The sequence below is a fragment of the Malaclemys terrapin genome, chromosome 2 (genome assembly GCF_027887155.1).
Source record: "Malaclemys terrapin pileata isolate rMalTer1 chromosome 2, rMalTer1.hap1, whole genome shotgun sequence".
Classification (NCBI taxonomy): Eukaryota; Metazoa; Chordata; order Testudines; family Emydidae; genus Malaclemys; species Malaclemys terrapin.
This window is the reverse complement of record NC_071506.1, coordinates 40,429,775-40,447,644: the sequence shown is the minus strand read 5'-3', so window position 1 is coordinate 40,447,644 and position 17,870 is coordinate 40,429,775. Positions and strand designations below refer to the sequence as shown.

The 17,870-nt window shown below is 41.2% G+C and overlaps 1 protein-coding gene across 5 annotated transcripts in view; it reads left to right on the top strand.

Annotated features, from left to right (window-relative positions):
• The window catches only part of MATN2 (matrilin 2), a 114,240-nt gene that overhangs the window by 30,551 nt on the left and 65,819 nt on the right, over nucleotides 1-17,870 (top strand). For all 5 annotated transcript variants that reach the window (XM_054017268.1, XM_054017270.1, XM_054017269.1 and 2 more), the window contains 2 exons: nucleotides 1,648-2,217; nucleotides 12,043-12,165. In XM_054017268.1, the coding sequence (XP_053873243.1) occupies nucleotides 1,648-2,217; nucleotides 12,043-12,165 (693 nt within the window). The remainder of the gene's footprint in view (nucleotides 1-1,647; nucleotides 2,218-12,042; nucleotides 12,166-17,870) is intronic.

The following is a 17,870-nucleotide window of genomic DNA, read 5'->3' as shown; positions in this document are numbered from 1 at the left end:
TGCATCTAAACATGGTGCCCACCATGCAGCATGACCTCACGCACCATGTGTTTGAGGTCACACTAGTGGGACAGAGCAGGATGCACTTAAAGATGGCACCCTCCATGTGGCATGACCTCACATGCACTGTACATGTGAGGTCACACCAGTGGGGGCACTTTTGTATGGTATAACCTCACATGCACTGTTTGTGGAAGGTGACACCAGTGTGGGGGAGGGTCACGCCATTCTTGGAAGTCCTGGAACCTCCAGTATCCCAGGAACCTGCGAGTGGCTACCCTACTTGTGCGTATGTATTATACAATCTTGACTGACCTGATCACATACTATATTTTTCATAGGACTCCTGCCTTATTTGGAGCACAAGATAGATGGTGCTCTGGATAGTGAAGTAGGCTATTGTCTATACAATCCTGCCCCATTTGTTGCAGAAGCTGAAAGGTGTGTAGTGAACGAGACAAGGGACTGCAGGAAGAGAAAAAGATGGTCCCAAAGTGAATATTGTTGAATTCCAGCATGTGTGGATAGAAGGCAAGTTACCCTGAGGTATTATTGGCAGAAGTGCTGAGTATTCCCAGCTGCTGTTGAAGTCACTGAGAGCTGTGCTTTGAATGTGTACAGCACTATGTAATGCCAACTTCTCTGAAAAATCAGGCCCATTGCATCTCAAATAGGATACAAAACTAGCAGACAGTTTTAACCTTTAAATGCTCTGTGTCTCAGTTCCCCTTCTGTAAATAGGGATAATAATACCTCCATTCATCACAGATAAAAATTAATTAATTAATGTATGTAAAGCAATCAGATACTTTAGTGATGAGTTCCATAGAAAAGCCCATGAGGAAAGTAATAATTCTGTCTTCAGAGCAGAGTTTGAATAGTGTGCAGTAAATAAGTCATAGGGCCACAGTTTGAACAATGAGGACAAAACAAAATATTGAATAGCTGCTCATTCGGTCAGCATTGCCCATCCTGTGCACTGAATGAAACAGGGGTCCAGTGGAAAAAATAGTATGTGACCATGCAGTTAAAGACTATATGATAAATACCTATGCCAACTCCCTCTTCCTCCTCTTTCCCTCCTTACAGTGGTGAAAAGTGCTGAAAGGTAATGGGAATAGAGAAAGATTAAAATGTTAGTGAGATAGCTAAAAGAATGAGAAATTTGGATTCGGGAATGTGGAGGAGGAAGGAGAAAAGAGAGATTGTTGGAACAACAGAGAGACTGAAAAAGCATGATGGGAAGGACAGAGAGAAAATGTAGGGGAAGGAGGAGGAGGAGAGAAGGGAAGAGGGATTTCAATAACAGGCATTGAAAAAGCCAGAGGAGCAGGATAGGAGGTACACGAGAGGGAAAGGAAAGTGCAGTGAGGGACAGAAATGACCAGAATGTTACTAGAAGGTGTGTGCGTGCATGTGTGCAAGCACACACGTGCCATGGAAATTGTACTCTCTGGAGATCACCCCTCTGCATTGGGTGCTGAATTGTAGAAAAATAGTACTTGGTCCGTGGCTGGACTTTGCTTTCCCTTGAGATACATAGTAGCTCATTGTTTTGCCAGCACAGTTGAGTCTTTGGGCCAGGCTGATCTGCTTTGTATTTTAGAATTCTAGTCAAATTATCTTTGTTCTTTTTCCCTCTTCCAGAGAATGCTTGCAACCGCAAACGTCTTGATCTCGTTTTCATCATCGACAGCTCGCGCAGTGTACGTCCTTACGACTTTGAAAAAGTGAAGGAATTCATTTTAACCATCTTGCAGTTCCTAGACATCAGTCCTGACATCACCAGAGTAGGCCTCATTCAGTATGGCAGCACAGTCAAACATGAGTTTTCATTGAAGACGTTCAGGAGGAAACATGATGTGGAACGAGCAGTGAAAAGAATGATGCACCTGGCCACTGGCACCATGACTGGGCTGGCTATTCAGTATGCACTGAACATTGCATTTTCAGAATCGGAAGGGGCACGGCCACTGAGCCAGAATGTGCCCAGAATTATCATGATAGTGACAGATGGGAGACCACAGGATCCCGTGGCAGAGGTTGCAGCTAAAGCCCGGAACTCAGGCATCCTGATTTTTGCCATTGGTGTGGGGAGAGTGGATATGAACACCTTGAAGTCCATTGGAAGTGAACCTCATGAAGAGCATGTCTTTTTGGTGGCTAATTTCAGTCAGATTGAAACGCTAACCTCTGCATTCCAGACTAAACTTTGCGGTAAGACAACTATTTGTGGATTTGAAAGCCTGGGTGAAAATATTCAGAGTAAAAAACAAACATGGAAAAAATCAAAGAAAAATTACCTAAGTTTTGTGGTGCAATATAAAAGCTAAGCAGAAAGCTACCTAAACTAGAAAACATTGGAGCTTAATTCATATAAAATGTATACACCAATAAAAGAAGTTTATCCAAAAGACACTCAGCATAGCAGACATATCTGGGAGGGAGAGAGCCAATTCTGTTGTTGGACCTATTAAAATGTGATTTAATTCCTAGTGGAAATATGCAACAAGTGAAATACACATACCCTTCTTTTACCATTTATTATTATTTTAGCAGAATTTACATCCTTTGCTACTTAAATGTCAGATAAGTAATTTGATTTATATTAATTTTTAAATATTTTTCATTTAGTACTGAACTTTAAATTTGTAAGCTTCATGGTTGTCAGATTCTGGGTACAGTCCAAACCAGTGAGGGGTTGTGTCATTGCCTGTCCTGTAACCCTGGGTGCCTTGAATAGCAATGCTGCTGTAGCTCCCTTCTCTGGACACTCCCAGCTATCTTACAAGCATGCACTGCATGTCTGTGAGATACGTACCTCTGGGTCTGCAACTCTGACTCCAGCAGCCTGCTTGTTACACCCCAGTCTCACATTTGTATCCACCAGATTTTTGGTTACACCTTGCACGATGACCCCAACACCCCACAGTCCTGAATTTTCCCAAAACCACGGGCTCTGCGGTGTGCAATCCTTTCCTGGACCAATCAGAGGTTTGTTTGCTCCACTAAAGGGACAAAATGCACAGTTTATCACTTTAACTGGAGTTAATAATCACTTCAATTCAAACAGCACTGAGTGGGTTTAGATTAAAAGTAAAAAGTTTATTACCAAAAGAAGAGAGGATTATAAATGAATTCAAGTACGAAGCATAGAGTTAGAAATGGTTACAAGCAAATAAAAGTGAAAAACACTTCCTAGAGATTAAGATTTAACAAATCTGTAGTCTTAGTTCAAGGTCAGATTCTTACCACACTACCATCCAGCAAGACACATTACCACCCCTCTGGCCAGGATCTTCCATAAACTCCAGAGAGCTCTGTTCCTTTGAAAGGTAACTTGGGGTTCTTTGCCCCTCTCTTTTATAGTCCAGTGACCTTGTGAAATGGATTCTTCTGAAGGTTTCCCCCTGCCCCCCCCCCACACACACACAAAGTAAGGTTAATTCAAGCTGTGGGGAAGGAGACGTGGAATCTGGTGGTGAAGGAAGTTCCATGCTGGTTTCTTCCACCATTGGTGTTTGCAAAAATGCAAATGTTTCTGTTCCTCCCGCTGCAATGCAAATGAATCCTTGCCATGTGATTACCAAATGACTCTGATGACACCTGGCTGGAGGCATCAGCTTGTCTTTATCTTGGAGAAACCTGTTTACCCACTCCCTTCACATTTTTATGGTTCCTTGGGCATTTACAGTACATACACCAGGCAAGAATATTACTGATCAGCATTACTAGTTTTCCAGTGACACGTTACATGACACATATCAGATACAGTTTATGACCTTTATGAACTGGGGTATGCCGAACTGGTCATGCCATTTGAAGCTTACTGCCAGATACCAATGAGCCCCTTGCCCTCTTGCACTGGGCTGCTGTTAGGGACACAATGATCTCTTGGCTATAATCAAAATACAGAGTTCAGGCAGTATATATAGAACCCTTCCAAATCCTTAAATATTGACAGTGTGCAAAGAAATATCTCTGCACGTGCCTTGATATTAGAAATGAGACATGACAACTAAGTAGTACTTTTGTTCCATCTGCAGTCCTTTTTGTGTACAAAAACTTATGAACAGCCATTACTGCCGTATTGTTCATTCATGCAATAAAGTTAAAAGTAATCTTTGCTAATGTACACTATTTTGCAATAGGCAAATGGCTTCTGTGATCCTTCCTGGGGGTAACCAGGGTTGTGAGGCACCTCCTTAAAACCTGCCCTAAGCGTGAGAAGTCTTGTCTGTGTCTGCCAGGGGGAAAAGGGAAATAAAAACAACCCAGAAAACTACAGACCAGTTAGTTTAACTTCTGTGCCAGGGAAGATAATGGAGCAAATAATTAAGGAAATCCTCTGCAAACACTTGGAAGGTGGTAAGGTGATAGGGAATAGCCAGCATGGATTTGTAAAGAACAAATCATGTCAAGCCAATCTGATAGCTTTCTTTGATAGGATGACGAGTCTTGTGGATAAGGGAGAAGCGGTGGATGTGGTATACCTAGACTTTAGTAAGGCATTTGATACGGTCTCGCATGATATTCTTATCGATAAACTAGGCAAATACAACTTAGATGGGGCTACAATAAGGTGGGTGTATAACTGGCTGGATAACCGTACTCAGAGGGTAATTATTAATGGTTCCCAATCCTGCTGGAAAGGCATAACGAGTGGGGTTCCGCAGGGGTCTGTTTTGGGACCGGCTCTGTTCAATATCTTCATTAACGACTTAGATATTGGCATAGAAAGTACGCTTATTAAGTTTGCAGATGATACCAAACTGGGAGGGATTACAACTGCTTTAGAGGATAGGGTCAAAATTCAAAATGATCTGGACAAATTGGAGAAATGGTCTGAGGTAAACAGGATGACGTTTAATAAAGACAAATGCAAAGTACTTCACTTAGGAAGGAACAATAGTTTCATACATCCAGAATGGGAAGAGACTGTCTAGGAAGGAGTATGGCAGAAAGGGATCTAGGGGTTATAGTGAACCACAAGCTAAACATGAGTCAACAGTGTGATGCTGTTGCAAAAAAAGCAAACATGATTCTGGGATGCATTAACAGGTGTGTTGTGAGCAAGACACGAGAAGTCACTCTTCCACTCTACTCTGCGCTGGTTAGGCCTCAACTGGAGTATTGTGTCAAGTTCTGGGCACCGCATTTCGAGAAAGATGTGGAGAAATTGGAGAGGGTCCAGAGAAGAGCAACAAGAATGATTAAAGGTCTAGAGAACATGACCTATGAAGGAAGGCTGAAAGAATTGGGTTTGTTTAGTTTGGAAAAGAGAAGACTGAGAGGGGACATGATAGCAGTCTTCAGGTATCTAAAAGGGTGTCATAAGGAGGTGGGAGAAAACTTGTTCATCTTAGCCTCTAAGGATAGAGCAAGAAGTAATGGGCTTAAATTGCAGCAAGGGAGACATTAGGAAAAAGTTCCTAGCTGTCAGGGTGGTTAAACACTGGAATAAATTGCCTAGGGAGGTTGTGGAATCTCCATCTCTGGAGATATTTAAGAGTAGGTTAGATAAATGTCTGTCAGGGATGGTCTAGACAGTATTTGGTCCTGCCATGAGGGCAGGGGATTGGACTCTAGGACTGGAAGGGACCTCAAGAGGTCATAGAGTCTATGAATCTCCCCAACTCCATCAGCCACAGGCCAAACAAGCATTCCCTTCTCAGCTCATGCAGGCTTCACAGTCCCTCTGCAGGTAAGCAATAGGTACACTCCAAACCCCAAGCACTCTGAGCGTCCCCCTGAATGTCCAGCCCCTGTGCCACTACACAGTCACAACATTCACACATCTGCTACTCCCAAAGGAATATTCACACTAGCATATCAGTTTCACCTCCGCATCATGGCTCCACTCAACTCACAGCACTTAGATTTGTTTATACTGAATTTATTTAACAAAGAACAGAGATTCAAGAAGAAGCAAACAGATTTAATAGACACAAATAAAATCATAATATGCTTTCTAGAGCCTGAACTTAACTAACAAGTCATTCTCCTGTCTCATTAAGGATAGCTTGCCCAAAGTTTCTCTGCCAGGGTTAAACAGTCAGACTGGCTGTGATCCTCCATTCATAAGACAGCTGGCAGCCTGCTCCGGCAGCCTGCTCCCAGAGCCTGCCCTTGCTGCAGTCCCAGATTTAGTTCATGATGATCCATTGTCTTCAGTTGTAAACAAGGTAACCCCTGCTGCTTGTTTGTTCCTGTAGAGAATCTCCCCCTGTAATATCTTGATTAGCATTTTGTGCACTTGAGTAGTGTTTTGCTCAGGCTGTAAATAGGCGTTCATTGTGAATTATACAATATCCAATTTACATACAGCCGGACAGGTGGATAAGCATGTCCTGCCTGAACAAAACTTGTTTATCACGTTCTGGTGACCAGTCCCAATTCAGACCCTAACTTATATATATAGAGAGAGTGAGAGAGAGAGAGAGAGATAACATAACATATTGTCCCTACATACATTTCTCAATGATTAGGATGATCAGTGATGCAGGCTTTCAATAGACACCTTACATGACACCCGTTGATAAACTATTCTGTAGACCAAAGGGATCCATGTAACCCTATGCAGCCCTGTTCCTTCTGCTAATGGGCACCAAGAGGTCCCTTGGTCACAGTTTTATATCAGGTAATTATGTATTTAGACAGGTTTTTAAAAAGTCCTATGACATACCTAATATATTAAGATTATCTGCAGAAGATCTGTTCTAATCCATATGTTAAAATACGTTTTTCTATTTTACTTTACCCTGATGCATAGAGACTGCTTTGGAAGATGTTAATACAAATTAGTGTGTTCAGAATTGTATGGAACCCACGTCCAAGTAAATATGCATCTGCCTCACGTGAGCCATCACAATTTGTTGTTCTTGCTGGCATTCTCAGGAGAGACTGAATGGATGGGGAGACCAAAATGCCCTCTCACATCTAGAAGTGATCCCCCCAGAATAGGGGTGATGCATATGGGTAGGGCAGTGTGGAGAAGCTACTATTTCCAGAACCACTCCAGATTGTAACAGGACTCCAGTGGAAGCAGTGATATCACAACCTACTGTAGATCAGTGGCTCTCAACCAGGGGGACGCGTACCCTTGGGGGTACACAGAGGTCTCCCAGGGAGTTCATCTAGATATTTGCCTAGTTTTACAACAGGCTACATAAAAAGCACTAGCAAAGTCAGTACAAACTAAAAGTTCATACAGACAATGACTTGTTTGCACTGCTCTATATACTATACCCTGAAATGTAAGTACAATGTTTATATTCCAATTGATTTATTTTATAATAATATGGTAAAAATAAGAAAGTAAACAAATTTTCAGAAATAGTGTGCTGTGACACTTTCAATTTTTGTCTGATTTTCTAAGCAACTAGGTTTTAAGTGAGGTGTAACTTGGGGGTAGGCAAGACAAATCAGACTCCTGAAAGGGGAACAGTTGTCTGGAAAGGTTGAGAGCCACTGTGGTAGATTATTAGGCCACAGGATGGATAAAAGCTGATTGGGAATTTTTTGACAAAACGGGAAATTTAGGGGAGATATTCGTAACTTGTCATTCTTGCAAATGGAAGTTGCATAGCTAATGTCTTTTCCAAGGTTTGTTTAATTTAATGTTAAGGGGATTCAGTAGGTTTTGCTATACATCAGAGGTCGGCAACCTTTCAGAAGTGGTGTGCCGAGTCTTCATTTATTCACTCTAATTTAAGGTTTCGTGTGCCAGTAATACATTTTAACGTTTTTAGAAGGTCTCTTTCTATAAGTCTATAATATACAACTAAACTATTGTATGTAAAGTAAATAAGGTTTTTAAAATGTTTAAGAAGCTTCATTTAAAATTAAATTAAAATGCAGAGCCCCCCGGACCGGTGGCCAGGACCCGGGCAGTGTGAGTGCCACTGAAAATCAGCTTGTGTGCCGCCTTCGGCACACGTGCCATAGGTTGCCTACCCCTGCTATACATTATTAAAATGAAAATCCAGGAGCTGCCACAGGGTGTGTGTGTGTGTGTGTGTGTGTGTGTGTGTGGATAGGAGCAGAGGGGGAGGGGGTGAGTTACCTTGTTTGTTGACTGTAGGCTGTTTTGTTGTTTCACCTGGGGCCCCAAGAGGGGAAGAAACAGCCAAGAGGCCTCAGGTGGAGGGTTAAGCTCTGGCCCACCAGAAAGACATACCCCACAATGCCTGCTGGGGTGGGAGTAATTGGACTTATGTATGTGCACTCCCCATACAGCTCTACCATGGACAGATCTGGGACAGGTACAGGAACTGCCTGGAGAATAGTGATCAGCTAAGTTCCCTGTAAGCTGTGTGGCGGCGCAGCAGCCTATTAGCGCCATGCAGGCGCTCCGGGAACCCAGTTGGGAAAGGGGTGCATCTTCCCCGGTCCCCAACCTGCTGTGGCCGGGGCGCCCTCCCCTGGTCCCAACTCTGCTGCAGCCAGAGTGGCCCAGCCCCAGGGTGGCACGGCCGGAGCGGCCCCAGGCACAGCCGGAGTGGTACAGCCCCAGGCGTGGCCGGGGTGGCCCTCCCCTGGCCCAGACCTGCTGGGGCTGGGGGAGGGGTGCCTATCCTGCAACCCCAGCCCCAGAGTTGCCGCTGCGGGTGAGGCACCTCTCCCTCCAGCCCAGGTGCTGCTGCGGGGAGAGAGAGCTTGGGGGGAGAGGCGCTTTCAGCAATTGAGATTGGGTCAAAATTCATGGGGCAATCAGGATGCTGCATTACCATCCCCATATATTACTGCCTCCCCATGGCTTCCAGTGCAGCCTGTTAGGACTGCATGCAAACACACATGCTAATACAGACTGGTCAAGAATTCAGCAGCCACCTCTACTCATTCCTGGCATATTTCTGGATTGCATACGAACCTCCAGCTATATTTCAGATAAATGTTTTCATAACTTGTGGGCTACATGGGCTACATTTAGCTTAAATGGACTACATTTGTAAGTGGACTACATTCCACTTCCCCCCCACTCATATGGTTCACTGTTTACATGAGGCTTGTTAAACCATTGGGGAGAAGTGGAGCGGCACAGTAACAGGGAAGGCAGTATAAGGTACATATTTTTAACATCCCTCCACATCATAGCAAGAATGTGTGGACTTCTATTAAAACTTTTTAAAAATACTTGTTCCACTGTTTCTACTCCCTGGTGTCCATTTTATATTCCAAAGGGTGGGGCGGGTTCCTAAGCCGCTAGCGTGCAATCTGCCATTAGCCACAGCTATCTGTGACTGTAATAACTTTTGCATTGGTTCATAATCCAGAAATCCTTCCCATTACTATATTAATAAAAACACAGATGGAGCTAGAAACCTACCAGGCTCTGGGACAACTTCTGCCTCTTCCATTTCGGTTGCCAGTTCCATCGCGGGCTGCTTCTCTGGGGAGACATCAAAAAGCTCCTCTGAGTAAAGACCCAGGATGTGCTGCAGCTGCTCCAGCAGCAAAGCCTCCTTGAGGACTAGTTTCAGTAACAGTCATTTTGGTAGCATCATCTGGTCCTATACTGGATTCAAGGGTGAGAAGGTCGCCATCCTGGCTGACCAGGCTGTCATGAAGCTCTGGTGGCTCTGTGCTTGGTGCAGTACCCAGCACCTGGTCAAACCCCTCATAAAAGAGGCTGGATGATGGCAAGTTCCCAGATGTGCGGTTCTCATCCTGGCTTTCTGATAGTCGGTCTTGAGCCACTTAATCCTCTCCCTGCACTGGACATGTCTGGTGAATCCCCAATGCTGCCAGTTTCTTCACTATTTCCTGGGACACATGGTCATTCCTGGAACTCTTGCTAAAATTTAACATTTTGCTCACCTTGCACCAGAGATTCACCAAAATCTGGCTGTGCTCCTGTGGTCAGGAAGCAGCGCTGTTGGCAAAAGACTTCTGGTTGGTGGCCATTGCAAACACAGGAGAAGGTTCAATGTGTCTGCAGCTCTGTGGTCAGAATAAAATGGAAGGGTTAAACACTGAGCTACTGTACTTGAACAAAGAGGGTTGCTTCCATTTCCTGGGCGTCAACTGGCTATAGAGAGGATAAAGAACACCGGCCCATGGAATTGTGAGATAGCATTGTGAGACTCTCAGGTCCCAAGTCTGGGGGACCCAGGACCGAGGTGTATCACAATGCAAAAGATGGAGTCCAGGCCTGAGCTGCCATGGGGCCGGACTCGAATCTTCCACCCACTGCAGGGTCCTGGGGGCCAGTACCCAGGCCTGAGTCAGACAGAACTGTGTTAGGTGGAAGTGGGGTTTGGGCTTGAGCCTGAGTCTAAACCTAGGCTTACATTTCAGTGTAGACATACCCACAGGCAACCTTAATTCTAGTATTTCCTGACTTCTGAGTACTTGAATGTTCTTGCAACTTGGATGTTCTTCTAAGGTAGTGTGTGGTTTTTTTGATGTAATAGTCTATAAATACAGCTTGTGCTGCATTTGCTCACTTTGTAAATGGAAGATTCCCTAATGCCTGGGACATTAAAATGACTTCATTTTCTGCTTAGCAATTGGCAGATTTAAAAGTGTTTTTTTTTTGTCATAATAAGATAGTATTTAATTATTATGGCTAGTGGCATACAGCCAGCAGGAGACTTGTGTTTGGAGAAGCATCAGAGAGTTTACGTTTCACTTTCAGAAGAGTATTAATGCAAAAGAAAAAGACAAGGAGTTCCTTCCAGCAGATCCTTATCCACATAAATGAAAGCACTTGAAAAGTTGTAGTTGTAGTACAGCAGATGATATTATGAGCCAAACATTTTAATAAGAGGGTTAGAAATAGCGTTGGTTTGTACATTGGTTGTGAATTCATAATGCTGGAGACTGTTCCAAAGACTAGATGCAGGGTATGTGTTTCTCAACCACATTTTTTCTTTAAAAGTACCACACTCACCACACGCTGAGCTGTTTCTCTGGTTTCTGTTGGGGCCATTAGAAAAATATGGCAGTTAAATGTATATAGTCCATAAATTTAGAGGTTCATCCACCTAGTACAATGAAGACCCCTTAAATTCTTAGCTGGCTACTGCACAAAGTATACTTATCTGTAACTAGGTATTCACTGGGAAGGGTTTCACCATATGTGACTGAAGTGACATCTAAGCAATGTTCAAGTGGAAAGTAAAGATTGTCGGGGATTCTTAATGCCCAGAGTCAGTCTGATCTAGAAAGCAAAAGCCCAATATAACAGCAATGAACACTACAGAGATAGCCCTAACTGCTTTCTTTCCTTCTTCCTTTCCCACTCTTTTGCATTTTGCTACTTTTAACTTGCAATTTAATTTGGTGAGAAAGTAAAAAATATTTTTTTTAATTCAGAAAGGCTGTTATTCTGCTTTTCCTGGGGAAAAAAATACTAGTGCTCAGTTTTTCTGTATTGGACTACAGGTGAATGGGCCTCAGTTTAATCTAGCTGCATGCTTAAATGACGTTAAGCACTGTATTACCTGAATACTGCAAGTTTCCTCATCAGTTTGTCTGCTACTCATTCTATTTCATTAGTCTGATGTAGGGTTATTTTCTTCGTTCAACAGACATATAATTAAATACTCCATAGAAGTGAATGTATTTAAAGTCATTTTATTTCTCGAACTAGCTTAACGTGATATATTTGTTTTATTGGACTCTATATCTCTTTAAAATCCACAGTATTCAACATTTTAAGATATCTGACTTACTGTGTATGAAAATAACTCTTTTATAATTTGTGTTTTATTTATATTAACTCCATGTAAAATTTTAACTGTTAAGGTAGAAAACTTGCACATGGCTAACTCCATTCACAAAAACGTAATATAAATTTCAACAAGGCACAGAAATACCTTAAGTACAAAATATTTTCAGGCATAAATATATATACTCCTTATTATTGCTTTGTTGTATATTTCACAATAACACATGGAGATTTAAGATTTCTGTGTTTGTCTCAGCTGTTGAAAATTAATTTTAGAACCTCTAGTATCCTTAACAAGCAATTTATTTTCACTTTAGTTATAGTCACCATTAACTGATCATGGTAATGACTGATGTTTCTTTTTTCAGTGCCCCATGTGTGCAGTATAACTGAGCATGGTTGTGATCACTTCTGTATTAACACCCCTGGCTCCTACATGTGCAAATGTAAACAGGGATACATTCTGAACGCTGACCAGAAGACTTGCAGCAGTAAGTTATCTTTTCTAACTTTTTTTTTTTTCTTTTTCCCATGACACATGCAAACTCTCTCACCTTCAACGAGGGGAAAAAAGAGGACTCAAGTGAGCATAAAACCATTGGAGGTCTCCAAAACAAATTAGATGGGGCAAAGTTTTGCCTCTTTTTTTGGTAAATGGAAAAGCTCTTGTGAGCCCTTCCAAAGCCTGTCAGCTTTAAGTTATTTTTTAAAAACTGTAGCATTTTACTGCAACAAAGTGAAATGGTATTTATATTTGTTGGTGTCTGAAAGCCAGAGGTCTTGGAAAGAACCAAGACAGGAAACAATCATTTCCATACCAGCTCTAACCAACAGTCCATCTCGTCCAGTATCCTGTCTCAGGTCATAGCCAGTACAAGATAGTATGGGAAGGTGCAATAAACCCCTCGAGGGACAATGATGAAATAACTTGAGGGGAAGATTCTTTCTAACCCCTATCTAAATCATGAGGTTTTATATCCTTTCAATAAACTGTTTAATTCTTCTTATCTAACATAATTGTGGATGTTCTTGTTATTCACATAAAGGGCTAATATATTTTTTAAATCTAAGCAACTAGCCTCCATGATGCTGTATAGCACTGGTTCCCAAACTTGTTCCGCTGCTTGTGCAGGGAAAGCCCCTGGTGGGCTGGGCTGGTTCGTGTACCGGCCGCGGTTCACTGCTCCAGGCCAATGAGAGCTGCTGGAAGCGGTGCGGGCCGAGGGACATACTGGCCGCCGCTTCCAGCAGCTCCCATTGGCCTGGAGCAGCGAACCGCGGCCACTGGGAGCCGCGATCGGCCGAACCTGCGGACGCGGCAGGTACACGAACTGGCCCGGCCCGCCAGGGGCTTTCCCTGCACAAGTGGCGGAACAAGTTTGGGAACCACTGCTCTATAGATAGTAATGAGTTCCACTGGTTAATTATGCTTTGTATAAACAGTATTTATTTTTATCAGTTTTACATTTGTTGCCTTTCATTGTAATTGAATATCAAATTGTTCTTATATTATGTGAGAGGGAAGTGCCTAATTTACCTTCTCTGTACCATCCATCCATTTTAAATATCTCTATCATGTTCATTATGTGTGATACCACACACTATGCGCGAGGCACATGTTCACTCTTAAACATCTCCATATTAAATGAAACAGTCCCAGTCACTCCAGCCTTTCCTCATATCGAAGTCTGTCAATGCCTTCTATATCTGCTATCTATCTTCTAAGAGAGGGGGATCAGAATTGATTAAAGTACTCCAGGTGAGGGTACCAATTATTTAAAGATGATAATATATTATTTTGACCCATTCTTTGTGCACCCTATCATTTTGTTTGCTTTTTTGACTACTCTTTCACAATGAGATTTCATCTGTGGGGTCTCCCCTTCACTGTAACAAAACTTTAAGAATAATACTTTTTACTTCTACAACTTCTTCCATCCAAGACTCTCAAATTACTTTGCAAATATAATAAACTAAACTTCACAATACACCCATGTACACTTGTATGTATTACTTCTCCTGCGCTCTCATGTTACACATGGGGAAATTGAAACTTATAAGTTACTTGTTCAAGCTCATGCAGCATATAGGTGTTGAATCCAGATCTATTGACTCTTATTCTTGTGCTTATCCCATTCTTCCTTTTGATGAAAATCAATTCCAAAATGTAGTTTAAATTACTCTGCTCTCCCAGTTTCCCTGCCTCAAAAAAGAAGATTAGAAAAGGAAGTCTTCTGAGACTTGCTAATTTTTTTGTCATGATCACATAAATTATCTATTCTCTCACTCCTTCCACAGCTCGTCATTTTCACAGAACAAATGTATTTTTGAAGAAATATTCCCTCTTCCCCGGCTTTCTAGAATAGATCATGGTTCCTGAAAACTAGTTGAAATTCAGCATTTTTATTTTATTTTCTCTCACTTTCACACTGCTATTCCTCCTCTCAAAAAATTGAACCTGATAACTGAATTTAATTGCTATTCATTTTTGGATAAGATCCTTTCTTTATTAGCTCTTGCTGTTTTCTATTATGTTATATGCTTATGTATCGCCAGGAACTCAACTGGAATTGCAGATTCTGGGCTCTATGGGTATGTCTGTACAGCATTTTGGAGCGAGCCTCCTAGCCCTGATCGACAGAATTGGGCTAGCGGGGCTCGCCCTAGCATTCTAATAATAGCTATGTAGACAGCCCTTTAAAGTTGCATTGTGAGTCTTCCTTGGCCAAGTCTGTTGACCTAGGTGAGAGGCTTATTCCAGAATGCTGTGTAGACATATACCCTACTCTGCTTTCAATCTTTAGTGGGACTTCAAAGTTGTCAGTTGGAGTTCTGTGTGTGAATCACTAAGGGGAGCATTGCACAATGGCCTTTAATGTGTTAGCATTTCCACTACTGTTTCTGCAATAGCATTCTTTAGAGCCCGATTTCTCCTCATCCTGTTCTTCCTTCCTCCAGCTGTGATTCAAAATATGCAAGATTAAATTTTATATTATTCTCCCATACTTTGTCTTAAATATGTGTTTTCTTGTTTTTCCATATTTGCTTGCTTGCATGAATGCATTCATCCATCCATCCATCCATCAGTCAGATGACACTTGGTTCCAGTTAGCTAACCTCAAAAGTGAAATGAATTATGTAGTCTGCTCTCAGGATACTCCCTACTGGACATATTTTTACATCACCAAACAGTTTGAGGTAAACAGCACCATACATGCTGGAGAGATCAAGTACGGAAAGAGAAGATGTGTTGTACATCTGGTGTTAAGTGCATTGATAGAGTTGTGTGTGGGAAGCTTATACAGACCTTGACCTAGCTATTGCTGTTGGCCTCTGATTTTCACAAGCACACAGAGACAAAAACACATTCCCTACCTGACCTTTGTGCAAAATAAACCTCTGTCATGTTTACATTTAGGGCAATACATTATCAACATGAACCAGATGTATTTATCTAAGTTTATAAGTTTAGTTTTCCATTCTTTCCTGCATAGTTTCCTTATTTAGATATTTTAACACCTTTTTTAAATTAACAAATGAGAAGTGGTGAATAGTTATGTTAGGAGAAGAGGATTCAAACAGCAGCTGGCATATTTCAGAAGAACTGGTAGTTTGTTTTCTTTATTGTGTGCCATTTTCCTGTGAGAATGCAGCAGATTGGTGACTCTCTTACTGTTAAGACCCCTTAAATTAATTGCAGTCAGCAAAGTTTTACTGACTTTAATGCAGACTGGAAAAGATGGTAGTTCCCCTGTATGTATGGATGTCTTTTTGACTCCTGTATTTGATACATTTCATCATGAAATTGTTAAATTAACATACAGTTTTCACAGAATAATTTCCCATTAGAAAGAAGGACCCATCTCCTGCATGTAGATCTTAAATTATCAATTTAAGCAAAAATAGCCAGCCATTTCTCAGAGGACTTGTTTACATGGCGAGTTACTGCACGTCTAACCAGGATGTAAATTTACAGCATACCAGCTAGCCACACAGTAATGTTCCATGTGGACAGTGTACAAGGCAGTGAAATTCTGGAGTGCGGCTTGGCATACTACACTTTCAAATAGTTGTACATCAAGCCTCACTCTGAGATTTTACTCCACTGTAGCAGGGTCCATACAGGACATTACTGTGTAGCAAGCTGGCGTGCTGTAGATTCACAACCCGACTTGCCCTCAGTGACTTGCCATATAGACAAACCCAGAGGATTAGGGGAAAATGCATTCTTTTGCCCATATAAAAAATTCTTACAATTATTTTGTTGACTAGTGTCTGTATAGAGGATGAGAGCCTACTACTGCTACCATTTACTTGGTTAGTTCAAGTGCCAGAGGTCTGTTCTGAAGATCGAAAGGTTCCGAGCCTGCTGATTCGAACCATGTGGGAGTCAATATTCTTCCATGTAATAGAATTTCTGTTTTTTTTTTAAACCTAGAAAATTGTACATAAAAACTACATTAAAAGAATAATATGTTTGCAAATTCAAGCCCTCAAAATTAAGAAAATGCCAGTATTAAGGTTTCCTGTGCAATGATTTCCATTTGTAATATGGAAAAACAATACCACATTTCTCACAAGGATGCTGTGAAGATAAATTGATTAATGTTTGTCAAGCACTCAGATAGTATAATGATGAGTGCCGTAGAAAAGCCCATGAGGAAATTAATCATTCTATCTTCAGAGTAAGGTTTGGATAGTTTGCAGTAAATAAGGCATTGGGACCACATGCTGAACAATGAGGATAAAATAAAATATTGAATAGCTAGCTGTTCAGTGAGTACCATGCATCCCATGCAGTGAATAAAGTGGGATCTTGTGGGAAAGAAAGTTTGTGATCATGTAATTAAAGACTGTCTCATAGTTAGTCTTGGAAGAACTAGCTTTTTATCGGTAAATGTCGATAAATGTCTATTTCACCATACACACACAAACAGACGGAAAAATATTTCCATCGATGATAACTGAAATTTACAGATAGGCAAAGTAAGAAAAATGCTGCTTGAGACCTTATTAGAGTTTGATTTAAGGCTGTTTACTTTTTGACATGTGATGTTAACAGTTTGTGTTTTAATAGTTTAAAAGCTTTAACTTTTAAAATCTCAACATCTACTGTCATTAAATAAATATTGTCTGACCTCCCCCCACATAACTTTGTGCAACTGTGAAAATTTAAATACATAAAAAATAATTTTTAAAAATGCTTAAAAATAAACATCAATATTATCTGTTGAAATTATACAAAAATAAAAACATTTTCTGCCAACCTACTCAGAATGCATATACACAAGAGGTCTGAATTACAGTTCCACATGCATTCTTAATTCTGGCACTTCCTAACTTTTGAGTGCTTCATTCTGCAACTCTAACAGTCTTTTAATGTAGTTTTTATATAAGATCACTTAAACTCTGGCCTCCTGGAATTACATTTTCATATAACATAAAGCATTGGATTTCTCTTCTTAAACTGAATACAAACACATTCTGAAGTGGTAAGTAGAATGTTTCTTGTAATAAATGCAGAAAGTATTAGACGAAATCATTCTTTGCAGAGTGACAATATTGAATTTCTGTTTTGTCGATATTTTTTATAGTTTTATAAAGCTGATGATGAAGTACAGTTTACTGTAAGATATTCCCACAGCAAATCCAAGGCATCAGGGTTCTGAGTCACAATGCTGCACTCCAAGTTATTCAGAACCTCATGGCAATAATGGGGATAAAACCCGGTATGTCATCCTGCTACAAAAGCTCAGATCACTTCAACAAAGGATAGCCGCTGTCACCAGCATAACGTCTAGGACAGCCATTGGGCTGTTCTGATTAGTAAGCGTACACATGTACAAGTTAATTAGAATACAAACTATTAGCTTCTTTACTCAGGTAAACTTTATCTAAAACAAACGGGAGTTTTGCCTGAGTAAGGAATGCAGGACTGAGATCTGTAAAACAAATTCTCAAAGGAATTTAAATCCGTGGATTAGTGCATGAGAATGGAGGTTCTTGTAAAACAGCACAAGCTTTAAAGAATACATGGTGTGTTGGTGTGTATTTAGTAGGAATATAGTGGGATCACTGTAGTACATCAACCCTTTTCAGATAGTTTGCAGTAAATTAGACATACAGTACATGGTAGCATGCCTAATGTACCACAACTCAAAGGCAAGCATAAATGGTGCATGAGCTGCAGGACCCT